The sequence below is a fragment of the Pyxicephalus adspersus genome, chromosome 4 (assembly GCF_032062135.1).
Source record: "Pyxicephalus adspersus chromosome 4, UCB_Pads_2.0, whole genome shotgun sequence".
Lineage (NCBI taxonomy): Eukaryota > Metazoa > Chordata > Amphibia > Anura > Pyxicephalidae > Pyxicephalus > Pyxicephalus adspersus.
The window spans coordinates 76,711,527-76,729,760 of NC_092861.1; the positions used below are offsets into that span (position 1 = coordinate 76,711,527).

Consider the following 18,234-nt stretch of genomic DNA (forward strand, 5'->3'; position numbering starts at 1 on the left):
TGAGTCTCAATGACAGCTGCCATGTCATAGTTTACTCCAGCAAGAAAGAAAAGGGCAGCTACTGACAAGATATGCCAGCAGACACTATTGCTCCAAACAAAAGAAAAACCATCCGTTCATTAAATACAATTCAGCTAAAACCCTGGCATCTGGAGCAAACATGAAGGTCTTCAGGGGCATATGCATGAGCCCTTTTAAATGTCTGTGTGAACTAAACCTAAGTTTGTAAAAAAAAGAAGAATGTTCTCCATCTTTCAAATCAGAGATATAGAGTCATTAGCAATTATTGAGTACCTGAAAAAAAATGTTTCAACTCCACAGCCCTGGTTTAAATTTCTCTCCTAACCTCTTGCAGCTTTTTTTATTATAATCAAGAGATGAGAACCTAAACTTCATACCAAAAGCGCTGTAGACTAAAATCTGGCTTAAACACAGAATCTCCATGCTAGTTTTAGCAGTGTCTAATTTTGCTGGCGGCGAGGAAGAGCTTTACAAACAGTATGTAGTTTATCTGTTCAGAAACACTGGACAAGCAAACATATTGTGAAAAGACGAGAGAATGCAAGAATATCCTAAATTGTTACTGAAATAGGATTATTATTACATTATAATTATTCCTGGTTTAGACAGAACTATATAAATGTACTGGTATAATGAACTGATTTGTATATTTTGTAGCAGAGTGCCCATCCTCCAGCACTAGAAGTATAGGTGCACTGAAATGACTTCACAGCAGATGGAAGAGCAGGGAGGTCAAGCTAACAGATCAGCCTGCTGGTTCCTACGTCCAACTAAAAAGGAGAAAGACTGAACGTGCAAAACTTAAGTCTTTTAGCATTTACTAAAGAAATCATTTTGAATACAGGAATTTTCAACATTGTGCTGGTATTGTATGTTCCCAGCATCCTGCTTTTACTTTTTGTGGCAGTCTCCCTGGACAATTTCACTTAAAGCTAATTAGCCTATTTACCCCATGGCTTGTTATTCCCTGTTGCCAAAACTGTTAAATGCTTCCATAAGTAGAGAAAAAGCATTAGCACCAGACAGATGCAATGATACTAGCTGACAATGGAAGTGTGAAGCAATTGCCTTAATTAGGAAGCTCATTATTTCACACACAAAAAAATCCTGGAGAAAAGTCTCCAAAATGTCATATTATTTTTTTTAGCATTATCAAACTTATAAAATATTTCAATTTACACCATTAATGATGACACCCAGAAAGGGAACATCATCTCAATACCAGCTAAGCCTAAATCTATGTGAGATGTAAGTTTAAAAGTCCTCAGGAGATGTACTTTTAAAGTATGACGGAGTCCGCAGACCAAATCCACAAAACTCAAAAAATACATTACACAAACATATTTAATAGATCTCAGTAATATATGGTATATCCCTTTAAAAAATGGTACAAATAAAAAACAAAAAAAAGGTAATTTGCCATATATCCAGTTTGGTCACATCTGTGTGAGTGGCAAACAGAAGCACATCATCTCCATAGGATTCTGTAGGGCAGCACCGTATTTAGGTATATTATACTTGCAAGCTCACTTCCTGGTGCTGACAACTTTGCATGATCAGCTTTCAGTAAAGTAAATCAAGCAAATAAATAAGTGCAACAATCAATATGAACATAGAAAAAACTTCTTACTGTAAGTATAGAAAGCAGGTCTTCAACTGTACAATCAGCTTTCAGTCGGTCCCTGAACATGCGAACAGTTGGGTGTTTCAGATAATAATAGGAGGCAATGCGTCCATAGGTTTGTGGCTCAATACCACGATTATCCTGAAAACAGAAAAAAGACAAATGACATCTATATTCACCACATTGCATTCTGTTTTCTAGCAGATGGTTTAAATGTGAATGGTGTAGTTTGGTTCTATCACACAGTAGTAAAACACTATATTTCTGAAATTTACTACTATTAAAATGTAATTTATGCTTTATTCTTATGAGAAAAATACACCTAATACAGATGAAATTTAAAGAGCAGTCTACATTTTGTTCATTACATATAAATATTATGGAAATCTATTTTTCCTTAAAGTGTATGCAAACTTAAAATCAGTTTATCAATATGTTTGCCAGTCAGTCTCTCTTTCTCCCTGCATTTATAGAATTTTATAAATCTGTTGTAACATTTCCTGCCTGGAGAATGTGTCAGTAATCTTTCAACCTAGAGTTGGGCTGTTTATCAAACAGTCAGCCTAATGGCCAACTAAGAGAGCATACAAGGCAAGCTGACAACACTGCTGCTAATTGTGCGATATGGCCTAGTGTTGTCAGCCTGCTACAAAAAAAGCTAAGAAACTGCAACAGGTTCCCCTTTTTCTTTTTTTACTTTCAAATCCTGTATAAAATCTTTAGGTGGCAAAAAATACACTTAAGGCAAAACTGTTTGTCAAATTTTCATCATTGTTCTACATCTGGAATTTTCTTTTATGTCACAAAGTCACCAATCAGATCAGGAGTTTTATTTTTCAACTCTTTCTTGAACTATTACATTACAAATGTAGATCTATGAATGCCTAGATTTTAATATTCTATTGCTGTGCTCCACAGAACTAATTTTAGTATGCTTGTCTTTTAGTTTAATAAAAATTTGCTTATGTTTCTGCAATGCAGAATTGCAATGCATTTTTTATTATGTATGCATTCAGTATGTTTGTATTACTTTAAGGATAGTTTGTTGGCTGTGTTTTTTAAAGATTCAGTTGCACTGATTTGACATGGATTATTGTAGGGCACAAGAAAATAAAGATTAGGTTGGGAATGTTATTAACATGTCAGTTTTAGACCAGGTGAGCAAGCAGCTTGACCAGTCTAGATGCCGCCACCACCTTGATACTCTATTTTTGCTAGCAATAGGGCACTTGGAGAGTCAGTCCTGGTCAGTTGCAGAGAGTTCTGGCCTTGCAGCAAAGTCAACAAACTTACTATATACTAATAAAAAAATATACAGTATATCACATCTTGTAAGAGGCATCTATACTGTACATATGAAATCATGCAAAGGAAATACATTCTGAAGGTAAATGTAGGCTAATAAAGCATTAAAAGAATATTGTAAGCACACTGACAGACCTATATTTGTGATAGACATTTTAAATGGTATATAGAGATGGATTTCATAAAGAACATTTTTACTAGTATATTTATATAAAATGTTCAATTTTTGTGACAGGTGTTTTTACCATTTTGTCCATTATCTGTCCAAAAATTGTAAATAAATAAAGATCACCAATGGGTTGCCTTGCTGAAGATGAGGTAACATTATGTAACAACAGCATTATGTTCAAGTACTGATGTAGATTCTCTTGTATATAGCTGTTTTGCTTTACATCAGTTTGACTCTTTTCTTGCTTTCTATTTTACAGCAACATTTTCCATGTTTTATTTGTACTGTTGTATCTATTTGTTTCCATGTTTTATTTGTATTTGGAGACATTTGAATGCCATTAAATCTCTCTTCTTACACCTATCATTATTACTAGCGTACAGTGTGAAGGCTTGAAACATCTGTAATTAGGCACGGAATGCTGCATTTTATATTTAACGCTGAACTTTTGAAATTTGTTTGCTTTTATTTATCATTTGTATAGGAAAAAGGATACTGTTATAAACAAGTATATTTTAACAAATGACTAAACCCCTTTCTACTAGTAATACCCTAATAAATAAAATAAAGATAGGTGCTGCTAGCAAATAAATATACAATTACATATCAAGGTGTAAAAAACCAGAAAGGTAAATGTCTAGTTACATCAGTGTGATATTTTAACAGTATGCCATTGGCTATATATGTGAGCAGTAACCTAGCAGGTAAACAGTGACTTGTGAGACTTCATTTTAACATAATTAATAATATATTATTATTGTAAATAATATTTTTATAGCTTTCTCATGCTTTTTTTTACCAGTGTTACTCTGGGCATCACAACAGTGTCAACAAATAATGTCAAACAGTGATGGAAGTAGCTAGAGATGCTGGCACAGTGCAATCACCTTCCTATTTCCTTGCCTGCTAGCAGTCCCATTAAAAGAAATGCAAGATAATATGAGCGTACAATTGCTATTTCCTGTAAACTGAGGATCAGAAACAGCATTCCCTGATGCCTTTGGCCATGAAATTGGCAACCATTCTGAATCACAGGATCAGGCTATCATTAGACCCATAACTATGGGTACACAATTGGATTTGCCTTATCAAAACTATGATTGCATTATATGAGACGTACCTGTTTTTAATGACCAGCAAACATTTAAGGTTGGCAATAAATGCCCTAACTCCAGACAAGATACCTATGCATGAAATATATTGCTAAAAAATACAAACAATTCTGGCAAAACCGTGTGATCTTGGGAAAAGATCATTAGTGATCTAAGCAAAGGAAAAGAAAAAAACTTGAAAACAATAGCATCAACAGCAAGGAAAACATAAAATAGAATAAGGAGGTAGGCATTAAGACAAGTTTAAGGGCCTGAGATCAGGGAATTATAGTTAACTGAGTTCTTAAAAGTAACCTAAAGGAAGTATAATGACACAGAGTAAACAAGATATGCATAACTTTCCTGTAGAGTTGAGCAACATATGACAATGGTGGTGCATTAGGATGATCTAAAAAATGTAGTTGCTCCTAAATATTGATCAGAAACTCTTGTTAATTGATACCTCACCAATTTCATTCATTTGTGTGCTTTGTCCAAGTGCGGTTTTAAATCAGTGCCTGGGCTCAGTGGATAAAGTCCTGGGCTTCTGATTCTGCTACACAGTACTCAATACGAATAATTATAAAAGTGTTTGTAAAAGAAAGATGATGGCTTAGGGATGTAAAAAGATATATCCAAAACTTGCCCCAGATTAAAAAAAAAACAATAGGGTTTGATGATCAGAATATTTTTTGTGTTTATTGAGCAAGCATCAAATGCTTACCTAGATGAAAGCAATTTCATTTGAATTCTCAACAAATACAAACCTCTGCAAGCGCTTCCATTGTAATAATTTGTGCTCTCGTTATACAACACAATCTCATCTTTATGTTATGCTAACAAATCATGCAAACTGTTCATAAATTATCATATCATAAATTTATCATCATAAAAAGTTAAGGGGAATAAAGCTTTCCTAAAATAAAAAAAACAAGCATGAGCTTTACCATTCTGCTATGTTACTGTTCTTCTTATGGAGATAATTACTAGTGTTGGTTAAATATCTCACTATTCGATTCGACAGCTATTTGATTGAATAGGGGGATATTGTTCGGGTGATCGAATGCCGAATTTGAAAGCGGAATTTTTTCAATGAACCACGGCCGCATTCATTGAGAAGATCCCCGGCACTAGAGGCTACATGGGGACAAGTCTCCCCATTCACCTCTAGTGCTCTGTGATTGGCTTGGGAAAAGAAAATCCTGATGACACTTGAGCTGTCATCAGGGTTTACCTTTCCTCAGCCAATCACAGAGCACTAGAGGTGATGAATGGGGAAACTTGTCCCCATTTAACCTCTAGTGCACCGGATCCCACACTGACATGAGGATTCCCACGGCTGTGCAGCCGTGGGAATCATCCTGTCATTGTGGAATAACTTGTAAAAAAATAAAAAGTAGTTACGCAAGTCATACACCTTTAATAAATTTTTTTAACATGATTCTTTTTGTTTAACACATTTTTTTACACATGAATTTGTGCCGTCGAATCCCGTGTTTTTCGGGTTGGGTCTATCCGAATTCAAACTGCCATATTCGGGTCGAATATAAGGACAACCGAATTCGAACACCAACACTAGTAATCACATCTAGAATCCTAGAGCTCTGATGAGAGGTGTATTGTGAAAAAGTAGCCTTAAATTCTGAATATTATTGGTCACAAACAGTTGGATGTCTCACTGAGAGCGACTGTTGAGGAGACAGCTTAGTTTCCTTTCACACTGTCAATCTCCGTACCAACTTCGCCAAAGAAGGGATACAGCAAACACATAATGAAAGATTTGCTGCATAAAACAGTGAGCAGTCTGTGATTGCAGAATTTTTTCTGCATAAACATCTCTGTGAGTTATAATAGGCACTTCTAATGATCCAATATGTTTCCCTCATTCAGCTCAACAGTCTTCCAATCATCACATGTTAATAGTATTCCTGTTTCAAATATTCCTTCATTTCTGTCAGTGCTTCCAAATCACAAAACGAGGTAATTGTATAGAATTAATGAATGTTAAACTATTAAGGATCTTACCTCTGCAATTTCTATACAGTATGAGCACTCAAGGTCAATGAGTGATTTCTCCACAAGATTCGAAAGGAATTTGTTCATAGTATCATGCCCAACATCCTCCAAGCTGTAGTAACTAAACGAAACAAAGAAAATAATTAAACCACCATGACCAAATTCCTGTTTCAATTTGCTTGCTACAGAAACTCAAAAAATAATATATTAACAGTTAAAATAGTTCTGCACACTGTTTCTAATTTTAGGTTGTCTTTTGCACTAATTCCTGGCTAACTTGGTTTGACACCCCATTATTTAAATCACATGCCTGCAAACCAGATAAATGCATTTACTACCAAGCTATTTCACTAAGGACACAAACGGTACTGTTTACATCACACAGTGAACAGAAAGATGTCAAATGTATACCAAATGGAAGAGTGTTCAGAAACCTCTGGGAGCTGGCTATATATGTGTGAGCTACATTTTTTGTATGCCATGTGTGGATCCCTCTAATTAGCACAGCATAACCCATACCCTAAACTAGTTTTTGAGTTTCTCAGTGGACGACTTCATCTTGAAGTTGTCTTTTCTAGCTCCATTTAAACTTCACACATTGTGCAACTTTATACATGGCTTACTGTCCAATACTAACCAGAATACATAAATGAAATAGGTGACCTCATTATGGACAAACATATTTAAATATATTTATCAAGCAATGAAAGAACTGGAAGTGATCAGTCTAACCATGTGAACTGGTCTTCATTGCTAAAAACAGGCCCAAAGCAATAAGATGTAAAAATTTTCATTGTTTCAACCAATGTGATGATGCAGTTATATGGGTCACATGAATTGCATGAAAACAACACTAGGGGGAAAAAGTACGTTGGTTTCTGCAGTGAAAAAATAGTAAAAACGTAAAAATACAAAAGTACAAAACTAATTTAAAAAAGCATGTTAATGTAAGTGTGTTTACCTTGCCTAAATGCATTCTTAATACAATGCACATAGTATCAATCACCCTAAAACAAGGAATACCTGATCTCTTAAACAAAGCTTGCAGGCTGCCAAGATTTTGTTAGACTTAAAGAGGAACGAAACCCAAAAAGCCTAAAACAAAAAAAATTTACTTACCTTCAATCCTGCAGGGCAGTCCGATCAATCCGGAGGTCTCTTCCATCGGGTCCAGCGTAGACCCAGGATCTGTCCTGGAGCCAGCGCTCCGGGCGTCGCCATCTTTTCCTCTTCTTCCTGGTTGTTCATCCCACCTCACTCGACCCAGGCTCGAGATTAGGTGACGTAGGACGAAAAAAAAAAAAGATGCCGATCTCACTCCACATGCATCTCGGGCATGTGCAGAAGGAACACCCAAAGAGCCTCCTGAGATGCCTGACGTAGGTATTTTTTTTTTTTTTGCACTTGTGTGAGAAAATTTCACAGTATACTATGTTTAGGTTATCATTGTGAAAGATTGTTTTATCTGCATTTCCACACTGTGCTATTGTCTAAATTTAGTTCAATTACAATGCAGGCAAAAAAACTGTGCTTCTAATATGTACTATGTCTACATTCAAATACTATGTAAATATTAGAAAAAAGGATACTTTTACCTAATGCCCAAAACATTTGGCCTAATAATACTAATGAGCTAGCTAACATAAAATAATATTTTTATTGGGTTTTTTTACTTTAAAACAAAATTACATTGGTAATTTTTTTTACAATCCATCAGTTTTATGCTGAGTGCTCATGTGACAAATGGAATTTGAAAATTAAAAATGAGGACAAACACTGACAAAACTTCATAGAAATGAGCACTGAAACCACAGGGTGAAAAAATAGACATAAAATACAAATAAAATTTTAACTATGTGTTAGTATTAGGTAAGTGCATTATTATGTTTCCACTGTTATACTTCAATCCAAGTTCGAGAAAAAAACAATAAAAGTATAAAATTACAGCTAAAGTATGACCACTATGCCTAGATGCATTGAATCATCCAGTCATTATTTTGTCCTTGCTGTAAACAGACAGCCTACCATTTTATCACCACGTTATTTCATTTAATTCACAATGAAACCCAGCTTTACAATAATTGACTTGTCAGAAGCTTTAATTTATGAAGCTGAGCTCTGCCAGCCTTCTCGATATTGGTCTCAAGCAGCATACAAGCAGGGTTGAATATTTACAATGCTGTTAACAGGTGCCGAGTTGTTTAATGACTCTAATAGCCAGAAGCGTACTGAGAAAGCCAGCGGGATCACAATTACAGGCTGTTTGAACACAACAATTACTTGTCCCCTGAGAGGTGTGAAAGTCAAAGGCAGTTTTATACTAACAGCATCTAGCACATGGGCTAGACAGTCAAACTTCTATTAGTATTCCAATGCAGGAAAATAACAAGCCCCTCTGTACCATAAAAAATACAGAAGTATATAAATGCAAACAGCTTCAAAAACAACAGAGAATTAATTGTTGCACAAGCGCTGAATGGTATAAAAAAATATTTATGTTCCTCATAGAAAATCCCTCAGAACAACCAACAACATCTAGAAATGATCAATTTTGGACTGAAGATATTAGGTATCAAGAAATTAAATATAAAGAATTCTATGGCAATGCTATATCCTTGTGAAACACAAACAATAGGATAAAATTAAAAGTTTTTTAAATGCATAAAAACATTGATATTTATAACAGTATTATAGACTGGTACAACTGTTGCAATGAACTCAAAGAAATAATTGTTATTTCATTGTTTTAGGATGTTCCCTATCACTGAACATGCAACTAGTTTACCTGAACAGCTTTCTCTTTTTAATGACAGCATGTAATGACCAGCTAATGACATTGGATAGGAGACTAAAATTAAAGTGCATAACTGGACAATTTGATGTGTGATCGAATAAACAAATCAATTGATAAGAAAAAAATTGTTTTGGGATTGGGTTATGCCTGCACATCTGACCTCTACCTAAATCTAGAACAAGGGTAAAATAACTCTGGCCAGTTCAAATGAATGCAAAATATAAATTTCATATTCATAAAACAGGTTTGAAACAATCCAGAGATATAGGCATCTGAGGTTTTAGGCAAATTAAGGGTTTCTCTTTAAAAGTCAGTCATATCCTTGCTTCCACTTAATCGCCTTCTGTATTAGGTAATGATGTGTTTATTCATATTAAATGGACAACATGTGGTCCGAGAGTTGGGGTGTCAAAAGGTAACCTCTGAATATGTAGTTTTTCAAATCATGCTCAGCTGTTAAAGCTTGTGACAGGTTTACATTGAGTTTGAATAAGTTATAACTCTGTATTGTTAAAATACCATTCCCTTCTTGTTTCACAGACCATTTTTTCTTTTTTATAAAACAAATAGGATGTACCAAGTTCTCCTAATGACCATATTTTAGTAAAGTTAGCTTGAAAGAGAACTGTGGATAGCTGTAAGCTTAATACATCTTGACTGCAGTTGTAAAGTATTTAAAGACTGAGGTATAAACTTAAGAAAAATATAAAGAAAGAATGTAATAATGACCTGCACACATTAGGCAACTTAGAAAAATAGAAAATAAAGAAAAAGGAAAAAAATCAGCAATTTTATTAACATAGAAATAATAGCTGGAAAATTCCTGAAGGCTGTATATAGATTTCAGGAGAGTGTAAATTGAAAACGGCTGCCACTGATGGTAACATGTAAATAAGACTATTTGACACATTTATGTGAGTAAGTATGAGAACTCTCTAATGTGTTCTATTTAAGTAATGCACGAAATACTCAAGCTACTACACAACAAAAAATGCTGGTTTTTAGCCTCTGACTGTCTAAATTACTGACCGAGGTTCTGAAAAGTGAACAATTTGTTTTTTTCCCCTCAATATCTCTATTAAAATGAAAAAAGTGTTGTTTTCCAGCACATAAAAAAGACCTGATTGCTTCATATAAGTATTACGTGATTTTATTATTTTAATAAATATATTGTTTTCCTACCATGTGACTGTTTACTTTCAGCTCAGTGTGAAATGTACAGTCAATATAATGCTTTCCATAAACTTAATTTATGAGATTTTATCTGCCCTTAGTTTTTTATGTCACACATGCCATTGTTTCTCTTCGGAAAAACAAAACTACAGTATAGCTGTGACAGTGAGGAGGTGCAAACTATACCATGTCGTTAACAAAGGTAATCATTAGTACGTCTTAAGGCAAAAAGACAAGGGGGTTTATTACTTAAATTAGACTAGGCTGTTTACTTAGCAATGTAAATTAACACTTTGCAAGGTAACTTTTACTTAGATTAGTGAATATTGTAGAAATCAGGGAAAAATTCACCTTGCAAGGGAACAACCTGCACTTCTTTATAAATGGTTAAGAACTACAGTTGGTTGTATGACAAAATCAATGCATTTTATTTTCTAGGGTATATCTTTATTAGTAATGAGTGTCCAATATTACTAACCAGATTTTAGAACTTCACCCATTTTTTAACCATATTCTGTGCTGGTATCAAATAACTTGCCACACACTAAAATCAAAAGGTAAGCTGTGGCATGGTCATTTTTAAATGTTCAATTTCATAGCTATATGTCAGGACAATAGCTGTACTATTGATTTTTAAGCTCCAATGCCATATTTGAAAAAAAAGCATTTTTTTTTCTTAGTGATGACTATAATGATTTGTTGGGAGCAACACGGGGCCCACTGTTTATGCTAAAGTACTTTTCAAATGTTCAGGCCATAAACAAGATAAATGACAGATGGATTCTTGTCTACTAAAAAGACCATTCTGTCTGCATTAAAAACTCCCTTATCACTAAAGTTATCTTGATACATTTTGCCACAAATAGCCAAAGGGCATCAACAGAAAATGAGCACATTTTGAAACATTTTGAGGCCTGGGACTACCCCCCTAACTTTGATAACCTTGGCAATGGTCATTTGTGCCTTATGCTACATACAGCCTGCCCAACCCACCAATACTATGGTAGAGAGGAGGGTGTGGTGGTGGTGGTGGGAGGGGGGGGTGTCGTGACTTAATGTGTCAGTTCAGTCTTTACAATCAAAGTAACTCACTCTTCACAAGGAGAGTCACCGGCCAATCTACCATACCCTGCAGATGTACTAAACTGAACCCAGTAATACCAGGTCTGGATATATTTATCGGTCTGATTTGTCCCAGCTGTCATCCATAGTCTTCCATACGGTAAACATCCGCCACCCTCCTTAGCCATTGCCCAAAGGTTGGGGGTTTGTCACACTTCCACATTGCAGGAATGCATGCCTTTGCGGCATTCAAGAGATGTCGCAACAAAGAGTTTTTATATGCCTTTTTCGACATATCAGAAACATGGAGTAATGCCAAAGCAGGTTTATCTTTGATATCAATATCCGTGAGCTTATGGACAAAGTCTGCCACAGAAGACCAGTAAGTAGACAAAGAAGGGCACTCCCAAAAAATAACGTACCAAGAGCCGATACACATCTCCAGCAGATAGTGTCAGTATTGGGGTAGATCTTAGCCAATTTAGAGGGCCTTCCATACCACTGAGTGGCCAGCTTGTAATTTCTCTCCTGGTATTTATTGCAAACTGCAGCTTTGTGGCTAAACTGAAGTAACATATCCTTTTGAGTTTCTGAAAATTTCATTTTCATGTCTGTCTCCCACCGGGTCACAAAGCCAGGAGTTTCAGGTGCATGTGCAGCTAATAGTGCCTGGTACGAATAAGACAAGGATCCTCTCACACAAAGATTCCAAAGGCAACAAGAAGCGGCAAAAGGTTTCTGGCTGTGGAAGAGCGCGTAACACATAAGTTGTATACAGTGCCATGGATCCAAAGGAGGCAACTCCTTAGCACTTTGCAACTCAGGCAAGGGATACCAGGACCTATCCTGTAGAAAATGAAATGCCCTGTAAACACCCTTGGCACGCCACTGGTGAAAAATTGCATCAGAGATCCCAGATGGAAACTCTGGACATCCCAGTATGAGAGACAACGGAGATGGATAATCAACTACCTTTTGAGAGGAGTATAACTGAGAGACTACTTAAACAGTCGTCCCAATCATAGGGTGTTGCATAATAGAAGCTTTGATCGTATTTGGGACCCATGCCAAAGTGTCAATTGGGGTTGGTGATGAGTGCCTTCCAAGCTTATCCAGAGTTTAGACCTACTGTTAAGTACACCCGTCCAACAACCTAGTCAAGTGAACATCTTGTTGATATAATAATGGGTCTGGAAATGCCACACCTTCCTATTGCCTTTGGCAGTCCAAAAATTTTAACTCCTATCTGAGGAGGACCCGAAGACCATATAAACCTCGTAAACTTTGACCTGAATTTACTCATAATATGCAAAAGGAACATGTACCGGGAGTGCCTGTAACATTTATAACACTCTAGGCATCACGTTCATCTTCACTATATTACACCTCCCAAACCATGTAAAAGCTATTTGACGCCATTTCAGGAGGTCCTTCCTAATACGGTTGAGAAGTGGCAAAAAGTTAAGTTCCACAATGCGTGACAAATCAGCAAGTAACTGTGTACCTAGGTACTTAATGGAAGTAGACAGCCAGCTAAAAGGGTAAGACGGTGTTAGGGCCAATTGATTTCCTCTCGGGGCGGTAATATTTAGAGCCTCTGACTTCTGGAGATTAATTCAATAATTTGATAAATCTGCATATGTACGAAATTCTGCTAGCAGATTAGGAAGGTTTGTGACTGGTGAAGAGATGTAAAATAACAGGTCGTCTGCATATGCTGCCACCTTGCGTTCAGAATGACTGACTTGGACTCCTTTTATGTTCCTATTAGAACAGACATCTCTTAAAAAGGGCTCCAAAGTTAAAATAAATAACAATGGAGACAAGGGGCACCACTGCCTTGTTCCATTGGTGATATTGAAAGGTTGTGGGAGTTCCCCGTTGGTGGCCACTCTGGCTGAGGGGGTGGTGTATAAAGCTCTAACGCACTGTACAAACCTCTCGAGCAGCTCCAATGGATCGGATCGGAACCTTTTTCAAAAAGTCATCAAACTTGGACCTTCAGTATGACTCAGAAACAAAATGACAGTCAATGCACTGGAAAACATCTTCATCACCAAGAATCAAAAAACATGTCAAGTAAGTACCGTGCGCTGACTGGGAAACTGGAGCTGGTCAAAAAACAAGTCAAAGCAAGTCCAAATTCAAAGCCACGGTCATTACGTTTTTTTTTTCTTACATGAAGGGCATCATTTTGGCAGAATGAGCTTCAGAAGGCACAATAGTAAAACAAACTTCTTAATAGGAAGTTTTCACAAAACTGAGAGTCAGAAAAATGCGGCCAGAAAATGGTTTCATTCTTCATCAGAACAATGCTCCTTCTCATACTGCACTTTCTGTGATTGACGGACAAACATATTACTACACTGGAACGTCCTCCATATTCACCAGATTTGGCACTATGTGACTATTTTTCAATTTCCTAATTTGAAATCAGTGCTTAAAGGAACATGCTTTAAGCCAATAAAGAAAAAAACATCAGATATGTTGAAACAGCTGACAGAAACTGTTCTGCTTAGCGCTTTCAACCAGTGGAAAACGAGACTGTATCAGTGCGCTTAAGTGTGAATGGAGAGTATATTGAAGGAATCAAGCATTAGAATTGTCATATCAAAAAATAAAATTGAGTTATTATATTAGTCTTGTTATTTAATAGACAGGCCTTGTATATCAGTATGATTTGTCCTGTTCACCAAGTAATTGTAATGGATTATGCAACAAATGACTGCTGATATTTTGTTTTACTAAAAAACCCAACTGCAGCCATGATCACTTCAATTTCAGTAGTAGTGTTATTCTATCTTTACCTCGCATGTAAAGTATTTTTTTTTTACATTGGTAGTTCTTGAAGAAGAACTTTTTTCTACAAAAAATAGGGTTCAATACACTGATGGTCAGGGTCTTTTCCCTTCGGATTGGTATTCATAAGAAAAAGATTGCCCTCATCAATTGGTGGTCAGTAAAGGGCTTGTTCGAACTTGTATGTATATAATATTACACTGGTGGTCAGTGTAGTTCTCTATAGTGTAGGGTCAGTGTAGTTCTCTCCTACACGGTTTTCAGCTTTATTATATATATATATATATATATATATATATATATATATATATTTTTTTTTTTTTTTTTTTTTTTTTTCATCTTAGAGCTGTAAAATCAGGTAGTTTCATGTATATATGTTTGCGCTCCAGAAAAGGCTGCACGCATTTTTAGGGCAGGGTGATGACAACAGTGGAGCATTCTTAGTGGGGTAGAACATCTACAGCTTAGCCATCTGTGACAGGGCAACAGCACATAAACAGATTTTGAGGGCGGAGACAGAACATACACACTACAGCATTTTTAGGAGGATGCATTTAATGACCAGGTTTAAATATATGTTGAAGTTTTTAAAGACATCACTGAAAAGACAGCATTATTTCTCTTTAACTCAGTACTTCTTGAAAAATAGGAAAAACCATGTGTGTAAATACACAAGGAAACAAAGGAACTTTTACAGGCAAGACAATCATGAAGTGACCTAATTTAATCATTGTAGCAAAGCCTTCAGTTTGCCTTTAACAGCCTATTCAGCAAGCAGCTCTTTAACATTCCTGTGGATAATGTGACCTGCCAGCAGCCACACCCTCCAAATCAGAAGCTCAATTACTCACTTGAACTGGATCAGTTGAGAATCCATTGCACAGGCAACAGCAGATTGTGATTGAGAAGGTAAAACAAACACATATATGGTATTTCTCAGAACATTGACTAAATCCCTTCATTACAAGATAATACTGGAACATGTCCCATTAACAACCTCTGCAGATGAATGCTGTTACTTTTCCTGGACTCTTTCTTATAACATGGAGCAGAAAGTTGATTTTGTCTCTTGGCTAAAGAGATATGCGAGTTAATGGTTAAACCTGACATATACTAACATCCTTCCTGGAAGGTAACCACTTCCGAAGGCCATTAACTAGTTTGTTTTAAGTTTAAAATGTCATCCACTGTAAAGTAATGTAGCAGTGATTTGAGAAAACTAAAAGCTGCCACAACACTAAACAGACATGCTGCTTGCCTTGTTTTTTCAGTGCACACCAACACAACTCAGATGTGAGAGCACCTCTAACATAATGGTGACCAGTGGAGGTAAATCTCATACATCACAGCTGTGATATATGAATGAAAGTCTATTATTTTTATCATTATTATTATTATTAGGCAGTATTTATATAGTGCAAACATATTACGCAACATTTTATAATCATGTAACTAACTTTTTTTTTGAGGGAAAGCTGAAAGCCTAATCCCAACCTAACTGCATGTTTTTTTAAAACCTATGCATTTTTACGGTCCCTAAATTCAGGGTAAACAAAACTAAAATAATAATGTAGAAGCGTAATAGTTAAGCAAAGCATAATTATGCATATTCAGTTGGATGATTTTTCCTCATCTCTTCCTTTGACCAAAAAGATTTATAAAAGATTTATCTTTCCCCTGCTTTACGGTTTCTATGCTAATGGACAAACAGGGGATTCTCCCAAGCAGGAACAAAGATAGTAATAAAAACTGGACTAAACTACCCTACTTTATAAAATAAATAAAACAAACATCAATATAACTATCTTAGAAGGTGAGAAGAATGTCTCACCTAGGGTTCATCAGCAGTCGACGGAAGAAGTATGTCCAAGTGATGTAGTCCATGGCATCTTGCTTTGATGTAATTGTTCCAGCTGCAATTTCAGCATTCAAGTGGTCAGATAGTACCTCCAGCAAGCTTTAGAGTTAAGGAAATACAGATTTCAGGATTACAAAAAATGTCTTAGCATATGTAAAAAAACAAAAAAACCAAAAAAATGAAAGTCATATCAACTATACAATGCACATTCAATGTGGTAATATCTTGAAGCAGGCTATTCTGAAAGTTTATTAAAGCAGAAGTAATGTGCCAAGACTAGTTATAAGAAAGAAAAATACATCTTAACTAATTTCTTACCTAAGCGCTATGTGATGCTTTGTGGTTAAATATGTTCTTACCTTGATTCAACAGGAAATGGTTCATAGAGAAACTTCTTGTAAAAATCTTTCTTTATATCATGAACTAGGATCACAGCTTTGCCCTGGTCATCAAACTGGGGCCTTCCAGCTCGACCCATCATTTGAAGAACGTCTAATAAAAAAATAATAATATTTCATTACTGTCATTTGAATTTATGCAACATACAAGACGTAGTAAAATACTACATACAAATTACACATATCTAAATTAAATAAATAGGAAAAAAAAATATATATATATATTTATTTATTTATTTCAGATATGTGTATTTTGTATGTGGTATTTTACTACTTCTTGTATAACAAATAATATCTGTATCAGCTGCAAAGGATCTGTAATCCTTTGCAGCCAGTCTTGTGTAAACAATACAGCTTACCACAAGTCTGCCCCTAGTCTTTGCTCTTTTTTCCTGTGCAGACACTAAAATGATTGTATGGGAAAAGAAAAATGCTTGTATACCATTATAACAATTTAACAACAGAATATGGACTACTCTGTATCATCACTATACCAAACTGTTAAACAACTGAACGTATTGTGCAAAATGATACAGCTTTGGTCATCTCCCAGAGTTTATAGTGCTGTAGACATGATTACAAGAGGGTAATTGACCAGACTTATGTATTTGAGACAGTTCATTCTAGGAACCCTTAAATTACATTTGTGTGGAGTTCAGAGTTTAACAAACGGCTCTCTGAAATCATAATCATGAGAAATAACACCACAGAAATAAAGTTTGCTTAGACTTTAAAGGCTGTAATTTTCATGTTTTTGAACATAACAAAGTTATAATTTTGCATAAACTATCCATCAGATCCAGTTCTTGTAGCAATGTCAATGGATATGCCTAATACGGTTTATTCAAAGTGCAAAATACATCTCATCATTTTGCCACATGAAATATTGTGGATACAAGTTAAATTATAAACGAGACAGACAAAATAATTTTTTTTAAATGTATTCTGATTTTCTACAAAAGAAAAATGTGTTTACAGATAGGCTTTATTAGTTGTTTCACTGTACTTATTGTGAACCTAAACATGGCATTGTCCTTTATTTCCAAAAAAGTGGAAACTTGAGAAAAATGTATTTAAAGTGACCTATGCCATTACATTACCTATTGTACTTACACTTGGCAGAAAAAACAAAAAAAATCCACTTGAAATGACTTGATCTTAAAACACAAATGCTGTTCCTTTTGCTATCACATATAACAGTACCTGTGTGAAGGCTGTAATCCTTTTATAGCTCCCTGATGTCACATCTTGCTAGCAATTCCTACATAGCAGCTGTAAAAGCGTGTGTAAAATCATACTTTTCTTTTAAAAGTCTGATTGGCTGTCTGTGTTCTGACTTCATGCAATTACATCTTACCAATGGGAAACAATAGAAGAACTGCTAGGGAGCAGTAATATAAAAGCAAGCAATAAAGAATCTACAATATCCAATAGGCAATCATCCATTAGATAAGATAACAAAAGGAGCAGCATAGGTCACTACAAAGTATCTTTTTTATTTAATTTTTAATTTAATATTTTAATTTGCATTTTAATTTTAAAATCAGATATCATTTACCAGCAAAGCAGGTTAAAAACTAATTTAAAAAGCATATATTTCAGAGCACAGATTTGATTACTGCTTTATGCATAAGATAATTCCACAATTCCATACATGTACAATGTAGTATAAATACAACTCTGTAATGAATGAGGTAATATCTAAACATAAAATGATTTTTATAGGGGATAAGCTGGATGCTGCAAATTACCTGTGATTGGATAATCTACATATCTCCTAGTTTTTCCATCATAAAATTCAGTCCCCTTGACAATAACCAGGTGAGCTGGGAAATTCACACCCCAAGCCAGTGTGCTGGTCGCAATGAGAACCTAATAGGTTAAAAAAAAATTAAAAAGGTTATGACAGATACAAATTAGGCAG

At 35.4% G+C, this 18,234-nt stretch overlaps 1 protein-coding gene across 1 annotated transcript in view; it reads right to left on the reverse strand.

Annotated features, from left to right (window-relative positions):
* Positions 1-18,234, reverse strand: part of ASCC3 (activating signal cointegrator 1 complex subunit 3) — a 322,696-nt gene that overhangs the window by 53,752 nt on the left and 250,710 nt on the right. Inside the window, exons 31-35 of the mRNA XM_072410198.1 lie at positions 18,062-18,182; positions 16,272-16,404; positions 15,886-16,011; positions 6,236-6,347; positions 1,652-1,786 (exon numbers count right to left, since the gene is read on the reverse strand). Of these exons, the coding sequence (XP_072266299.1) occupies positions 1,652-1,786; positions 6,236-6,347; positions 15,886-16,011; positions 16,272-16,404; positions 18,062-18,182 (627 nt within the window). The remainder of the gene's footprint in view (positions 1-1,651; positions 1,787-6,235; positions 6,348-15,885; positions 16,012-16,271; positions 16,405-18,061; positions 18,183-18,234) is intronic.